At 33.9% G+C, this 8,447-nt stretch overlaps 2 protein-coding genes across 2 annotated transcripts; one reads left to right on the plus strand and one right to left on the minus strand.

Moving 5' to 3' along the window:
- Positions 1-191: 191 nt before the first annotated feature.
- LOC118751707 lies at positions 192-980 on the minus strand. The gene is made up of 3 exons (XM_036486521.1): positions 802-980; positions 633-742; positions 192-564 (listed from the first exon to the last, which is right to left on the minus strand). The coding sequence occupies exons 1-3, from the start codon at positions 934-936 to the stop codon at positions 192-194; spliced, it is 618 nt and encodes a 205-aa protein (XP_036342414.1). The 5' UTR covers positions 937-980.
- A 4,172-nt stretch (positions 981-5,152) lies between these two features.
- On the plus strand, positions 5,153-8,092 carry LOC118751711. The gene is made up of 3 exons (XM_036486524.1): positions 5,153-5,243; positions 5,301-5,614; positions 8,071-8,092. The coding sequence occupies exons 1-3, from the start codon at positions 5,220-5,222 to the stop codon at positions 8,090-8,092; spliced, it is 360 nt and encodes a 119-aa protein (XP_036342417.1). The 5' UTR covers positions 5,153-5,219.
- Positions 8,093-8,447: the final 355 nt, after the last annotated feature.

The raw sequence follows: 8,447 nt of genomic DNA on the forward strand, positions 1-8,447 counted from the left end.
GTAACGAGTTGTCTCTTCTTATACATTTACGTTCTTTGGTTAAAGTCAAAAATAAAAATAATTGAGTAGGTAATTATTCTTAACGAAATAATAAAAAATATTCAATACTTTATTCTTTTTACCATTACGGAACCATTACGGCAAAAGTTTTCTTCATAATGAAAAATATCGCATGTACTTATTAAAAAATATTAAAGTGAAGGATCCGATTGGTAGTGCTCGTTGCTTTTATCAATATCCTCTAAATTTAAATCAAGGTGAATTCCTGAATCACTTCTTCCAAAAGTTTTGGGGGACGAGGTAGTCGGACGTTTTGATCGCTTAGCCCCAAAAACAACAACTTCATTTTCCACTACCTTACGTTTTTCGGTATTTCCATTGTTGTAGCTACTATTTAAGCATTTAGGTCTAAAACACTCATCTATTTTATTATTCTTCCGTGGTGGACTCCAATTTAGTTCGTGATGTACTATAGCTTCCACAACTAATTTCTTCGCAGTTATTTCTGGGCTGCTAAATGGTGATGTATCGGAGTTTGGAAAACTATGCATTGGAGTATTGTGGCTAAAGACAACAACAAAATACATACATGAATAGTTTACTTGCACGTTACGTATTGAAATAAATCTTACCAGTGCGTTACCGATTTAACTATATTTTCGTTATGCACTTCATTTGCCTGCATAATCATTGTAGAAGAATGAGCATCGCAATGCATTTGGACATATTCCAATTCGCTTTCCTGGGATATGAATTTGTTTAATTTTTTTACTATTATTGTGTTTAATGTTAGCGTTGTACCTTCCGAGCATGCTCAAGATCGCTTTCAAAGAAAGCCGTCTCACATTCCAGCTGCGATTCCTCCAGTGCTTGCATCACTTGCTTCATTTCTTCTAATTTCATTCCTTCTTCATAGAGCCCTAAACCTTTTATCATGTCGATGCGAAAATATAAATAGTTAAAAAAAAAACTAGAGGCGACTGTATGAGTGCTATTATATTCAACTCACTAATTAAATAAGTTTTGTACTCCTTGAGCTTTGTATTTCTTAATTCCATTTTTGAAAATTTACTAAAAGTATGTATTGTTATGTTAAATGCTAAAATAACAACGTGTTTACTAGACCCTCTTATTCTTATTGTTTTTAAAATAACTGTATACCCTGCCAGCCAAAAGTGCACGGTGCAGCGAACAAAGGTGGCGCCGTCAGTGGTACCGCTACTTTGGTTTCGCCGATTTTGACAGTTGTGGTAACTTGTAAATAAACCTTTGTTTCTATCATTTCTATCATCATTCTTGCCAAAAGTGGTGAAAAATCTGGTGAAACCGCGGGTTTCGGTCACTTCAAAACTGGTGACATTTGTATTGGGGTGTCAGATTGTCACCACTTTCCCCCTGTACGTGTGAGCCGGCATCACTGTCGCACTCATTCAGATACTTCGTAAGGAAAACATATAGCTGCACTAGTCTAGCATTGCCCCCTTCTGCCAGCTCAGGGTTGCATTCTCTTCACAGCGAATTCAAAATAACCTTAGAAACTTTAAATAAAAAATCCTAAAATGTTTTTTTATTTTGCAAAATTTATTTTCAAAATGCATAATATACATACTTAATAACCAATATTATGAATAAACCTTGAAATTAACATTAATAAATATATTTTTACATACATACATATGCGCTGGCTTAATTTCTTATTATTAGTATTACTCATTTGCACATAGATGTTTAAAAAGTTGGAAAATTTCTATAACAAAGTTAAGCGATTTTAATAATATTATAATCAAAAGAAAGGTAATCGATTTATCTTTCTTTTGATATATATTAAAAGTTGCAAATCATTTATAATGGTTCACAAAAATTCAGTCTCATTACAACTTTGCAAAATTTGATTGCGTTTTTTCGACTTATATATAGACGGTTTCAAAAGTTGCAAAATTTCTATAAAAAAGTTAAGCGATTTTAACAATATTATAATCAAAAGAAAGGTAATCGGTTTACCTTTCTGTTGATATATATTAACAGTTGTAAATCATTTACACTAGTTCACAAAAAATCTGTTTTGTTACAACTTTGCAAAATTTTACCACTTTTCCACTGCTTATATATAGCTGTTTACAAAAGTTGCAAAGTTTTTATGAAAACGTAAAGCAATTTTAACGGTGTTATAATCAAAAGAAAGGTAATCGGTTTACCTTTCTTTTGATATATATTAACAGTTGCAAATAATTTATGGTGGTTCAGAAAAAATCTGTATTGTTACAACTTTGCAAAATTTTACCACTTTTCCACTGCTTATATATAGCTGTTTACAAAAGTTGCAAAGTTTTTATGAAAACGTAAAGCAGTTTTAACGGTGTTATAATCAAAAGAAAGGTAATCGGTTTACCTTTCTTTTGATATATATTAACAGTTGCAAATAATTTATGGTGGTTCAGAAAAATTAAGTTTTCTTACAACTTTGCAAAATTTGACAAGTTGGACCTACACTTTGAAGGTGCTCCTGGCGTTGAAAGTGCTGAGGGCGGAAGGTACTCATGGTGCTCCTGGCGATGAAGGAGCTGAGGGTAGAGGGTACTGGTGGTGCTCCTGGCGATGAAGAATCTGAGGGCAGAAGGTTCTAATGGTGCTCCTGGCGATGAAGATGCAAGCGTACCGGTTGAGAAGCAGCCATTTGTAATAGCAATTGAGAAAAAAGTGTGTGACGTTCGTAATTTTGAAGCTTGCTATTTCTGTTTTGCTTCTTTCTTTATGTGTATTTTGTCGGTGGTTTATTTCATTGATTTTTAAGCGATGTTCAATAAATTTTTTGTGCAAATGTAATTAAAATGAAGTGTGCGGTGATTGATGGCAAAAACACGTACAAAACAATAATTTTGTTAGCACAAACATGTGCTGCAAAATTGCTTGCATTTTTTTTTGCGCTTCGTCTTCATATTCTTTGTTTACTTTTCAAAGAAAATAACATGGCGCTGAGATTACAAACGTCAGCCAGAAAATTACTTTTTTCTTTTGCTTCATCTTGTCAGATCTTGTGTAGTTGGATCATGGTAGTTCATGGGACTTCGGTCATAGCACCCTGCTTTCATATTTCAATCAGAGAATCTGCGTTACCCTGTGCCAAAGTTATCGTTTGGTTTGTGCCTTTGCTTAGCTCAATGTCAAGCAAGCGTAGTTGCCAACTAAAACATAGATATGCTCCCATTTTCACTTAAGGCCCGTCCACATAGGTTGGTGTTATGCAGAAAATTTGTTTGGCAAACTGCGTGCAATTGTTGTTGCAGCAAATTCGGAGAGAGCGAGTTTGGCGACTCTCACAGCAAACTAATTTTGTTTGGTCAAACTGCAGCAAATTCGGTGTTGTCATATACAAAAATTTTAAATTGTGCGCGTTATGTACATCTGAAATTCTCATTTCGTGTTGGCAATAGCCATGAAAACCATAATGAACGTGCATCCCAGTGCCAAACTCGACATAACCACCTCCGAGCAAACTAAGCAGCCGCCATTTAATTTGGCACACAAAAGTTTGTCTGCATAACACCGACCATACAATTTGACCATCTGGAATGTTTGAAGAGGGATGCTACGTATTTAAAAAGATACATTCAAATTATTCAATTATTTAGGAGGATTTTTCATGATGAGTGGTCAAATTAAAGACCTCACCTGTAGATGTGTGGTGAAGTTTTTATTATTTTTTTTAATTAATAACTTTTTTTTCATCGATATAGGGTGATTTGAAATTTGATGAAACTAAAAACATGGCCTATGCCAGACTGCTCTTCACTGGCACTCGGATCCCTTTTAACTCTGACTAACATTTGGAATATTTTTTAAGTTTTTGAAATTTAGTTTTGGGTGGTTTAACGCCATGCGGGTTCACTAGTATCTATTAATAGGCCTGTTTTCTTTGACCAGAAATTTAGGCTTTTAGCTTATTTTGTATGAAAGACTTAACCAACATAATTATATTGGCTTATGCAACGCTACCATGGCTTGTATATCGAACTAGAGGTATTGCAATCGGTCTTGCCGTTGAAAATTTTCAGAAAGTCGCAAAAAAGGGGTCATTGACGAAAAAAGGGCGCCTTATTATTTTTGCTTTTCTTTCCTAGTTATTTTTTTCTAAGAACCAAAGTCTAAATCTAACTTACATGTATTAAGGTGTTCTTACACGATATGTATTTGCATGTGTACATGCCACTTTTTATATATGGAAATGTGAACATATCGTGTAATGGCAAATTAGATATGTTTCTGTACAAAGCAGATGCACATACATTCGAAAAAGAAATGTTTCTATTTTCATCTGACATACAAACAGAATCATCTGAGATTAGATTATTTCGTTTTCAAAGAACGTATTTTTAAATAGTTAAATAAAGACTGTGAATTTGACTGACATACGCAATTACATATGTATTGATAAAGTCACATTTACAGATGCAAATACATATCGTGTGAGAACACCTTTATAAAGTATTTCCACTGATAGATACGGTGACCACTCGTACCGATTTTGACGTGACAGTACCGATTTTGAGAAAATTGGCCCGATGAATATTTTTCGTAAGTCGGGACGCATGAGTCCTCCGATTTTGCGGCAGCACTTTCGTTATCACAAAGGACATAGAATATAAGGGAGCCATAAACATAGCCAGCATCCTTGTTTTCTATGATCTTTGGTTGCGTTTTATTAGCCGTCATCGATTCGCCAACAGTTAGCGAATGGCGAAAAGAACGTGTAAGACTGCTTTTACACAGTTCAAGTATTGAATTCAATTCTGCTCGCATGTGGAAGAGAGGGGGTGAGAAGAAAAGGGACGAGTACACATGCGTCTGTACCGTCAAGTCGTTTCCACTTTCTTGCTTTGCTTTTGGCATTTTCGTTGCTTCCCATTTAAAGAACCAAAAACTTGAGTTCAACAGAATTGAAACGTGTAAAAGCAAATAGAAAACACAAAAGAGAATAAGCAAGAATTGCTTTCAAGTACTTGAATCATGTAAATCGGGTATAACTGGCATAAATAAATTAGATTGGAAGTACTGAAAATGAGCTGGCACAAATGACATTTGTTGGGAAGCACTTAATGAATTGCCTGGAAGCACCGAGTTATGTGACAGTTCATAAAGTAACCAAAACAAGAAATTTATGTGCATACATATTTGCAATTATTTAGAGAAAATTGAGCAGAATTTATAATAAAAACACAAAAATGGACAACGAGCGACTAGATTTGGTAACAAAGTGCTCTTTTTGGTTATTATCATCTATTTAGTCAAAAATAAAATTTCAGATTTCCCAATACTTAAAAAATGAGGAAGAGCTCATTGGCGGCAGTGCTGGTATCTTGGGGATGTTAAATAGCTTGCCTTCGAGCTCCAGCTCCGAATCTTCCTCAAGCCTTGATGAACCGGAACGAGAAGAAAGCAGCAAACGTGAGAACTTTGGTGAAGTCGTTGAAGGTGACAACGAAAGTGAATTCAAAGCCCACATGAGACTACGGCGTTCAACTGTAGAACTTTTAATCAGTACATTGTGGTACATACAAATTCCAAAATTTTTGTACAAAAATGTACGAAATTCGACAAAGATTCATCAATATTTTGAGCTTTTTAATTAGATTTCTTAGAAACATGAGTACCGTTGATTTTTGGTAAATTTTTTTGTGGAAAAAAATCTGGATGGAAGAAAATGTGCGAACAAAAAATTTTCATAAATCAAGGGTACAACTTCAAACTTTATTGTACTAAAATTTAATGGGCTACAAAACTGCACAATTTTAGAAAATCTGAGCCCTTACTCTGTAGTTCGAATCAAAAAGAAGTTCTATTCGAACGCCTTACTATGGATTCGAACTACAGAGTAAGGCGCCTGATTAAAATGTTTACAATTTTGATCAACATTTGTTAAAATTCGTCGAATTTTTATGAATGTTCTATAAAGTTTTGAATTTTGACTTACATTTTTTTTAAATAGTAATATTTTCATAAAAAAATAATAAACATTTCTTAAACAAAGAAAAGTAGCCAAAACTTGAGAAAAAGTCTTTTCCCTATTAACATTCTCGCGTATATACAGTGTGTTTATAGGTTTTGCGATAATTTTAAAAAATTTTGTTCTCTAAAAACGAAATTGTACTATTACTACGTTTATACGCACGTATTTTTTGCAAATAACAATTTTCAAAATAGTAAACTTTGCCGTATAAACGCTGAGTTAAATTTTTATTTGTAAATAACTAAATCACGCAAATAAGTTTTGATTAGTGGTACTATTTGCAAATAAGCGCAAGACGCCGCCATTCTTAGGTTTATTTTCTTTCTCGATGGTCATCTTATTGCCTTTTTATAATCAAGACCTTGCCATTTTTAATTTTATTTTCTTTTTCGATGGACATATTATTGGGTTTTTAAAATCAGGCAATATTAAAAAAGAATTTTTCACCATCGAATAAACAGTGACTTAGGTATTTGCAAATTATTTTTATTTGCAAATAGCTTACGTATAAAAGTAGTATATGTTCGGATTCGATGATTTAGAAATGTCCCGACTTTTGGCCACAGAAATCTGGTCACCGTACTAAGAGAACGTTCGGCTGCAGTGATCGGACTTAACCCCACATTGCGGTAGATCTGGCACTTTTTTGAGCATCTACCACATCTACCACTCAAGGTCTGAAATCTACCACATATTCGCGTTTTTGAGCATTTTAATATAATTATCTTAATTTTAAGAGCAAAAATTGTCCAAAACTAAACACTATATGGTAACAAGAATGATAGAATACAGGGCTCCGCATTCGCGGCGACGATGACATTTTTCAAATATAAGTAAATAAAGCCGAATGGGAGGATAAAATAAACTGTAAAGTAGTAAATCTTCTCAGTAATAAATTTTTCGACAGGAAACGTGGTTTTATTGTGTTAAATTGCAAAATATATAATTTATAAAAAAGAATTAATAGCGAAAATGTTAAAAACGGCCATTTTTGTAAAAGTATTAGCAAATTTAAGTGCATCTAAAGTTTCTGAGGCGTTTTTTACTTTTACTTGAGAATTGTCAAAATCGGCAAGTCCCAATTAGCTGTGTCTGGAACGTGCAACATTTGTTCGCTACTTCGTGATGTGATAAAAAAAGCTGGCAGCACTCCGCAAGGTTGCGGAAATCTCTCAAAATATGTTCGAACAATTGGGGTGTTCACAGTTCGTTCCAAATTGTGTCTGAAAATGTAGACGTCTACATTTTGAGACATCTTTAGCATCAAACTGTGAGCACCCCTTTCTAGCAGTCGTCGCAAAATCGTCTCAAAACTTTGCTGATGTTGCCAGACATTTCCTCTTTGCGTGCATTTTTTATATATCGCCTTTCGATTTTGTTTCTGAAATATTGTAATTATTTAACTTAATTACCAATTCCTAATATTTGTTATTTCTTTTCCTTGATTTGTTTCTTTTCATCAGAAATTGCGCTCAAATTAAATGCAAATACAAAAAACGTGCCCAATGAATAAAAAAAATGTGATTAGTATTGCCATAATGCAACCCTGCTGCGAGGTTGCAAAATGTAGACGCGTAAAAAACATACCTTTGAGTGTGACAAAATGTAGACGGCGTCGTTTTCCAATTTTGTATGGGAAACAACAACACCACAGATTTTACGGTTAGAAAACGTCTTAAAATGTAGACGTCTACATTTTCAGACACTATTTGGAACGAACTGTGAACACCCCAAATATCTTGATATGGAGGAACTACTTTACACTGTCAAGGAAAAATCTTGCACTTTATTATACTAAAATTAAATTTTTTTAGAGTAATTAAAAAGTTTGCAATTTAGGTGAAGCTTTGCAGAATTTTTGTAATCTTTGTACAAAGTTTGATCAAAATCCCAGAGATCTGCCACATTTTTTTCCAGATTTTACCGTACAGCATTTTTTAAAATCCGATCACTCTTCGGCTGTTGAATTTAGTGGTACAATTCCCAACAAAGATTTAGGTTTGAGCTCAACTTGAGGTTAAGTTGAGAATTAAGGTATTTCTCAAATCTCCAACATTTCTCAATAGTACCTCAAGTGGAGGATCATAGCGTTCTCAACAAAAAGGACATTTTTCATTGTATGAAAAAAGGACTGTTTCTAAAGTTGAGAAAATACTAGTTCCCAACATCAACTCCAATTTAATTCTCCAGTTGGTCTCAAACATATTATTGAAATACTGAAATTGAAATAGTAAAATAACTTGCACCTTTTTGATTGAAACGACATATATAGATTAATTTAAATATTAATTTTTCATTTTATTACTCCTCTTGTATTATCTTCTTCTTCTTGTTGTTGTTGTTGTTGTTGTTGTAACAGCACGTAGTCCCCGAATTGGTTGGTTGTTTATTCATCTTCCCCATCTGACTCCTCCAACCTTAGGCCCAGGAAGCGAGCAGTCTC

This window comes from Rhagoletis pomonella, unplaced genomic scaffold (assembly GCF_013731165.1).
Source record: "Rhagoletis pomonella isolate Grant_MI unplaced genomic scaffold, Rhpom_1.0 Rhpom_scaffold_00926, whole genome shotgun sequence".
NCBI lineage: Eukaryota > Metazoa > Arthropoda > Insecta > Diptera > Tephritidae > Rhagoletis > Rhagoletis pomonella.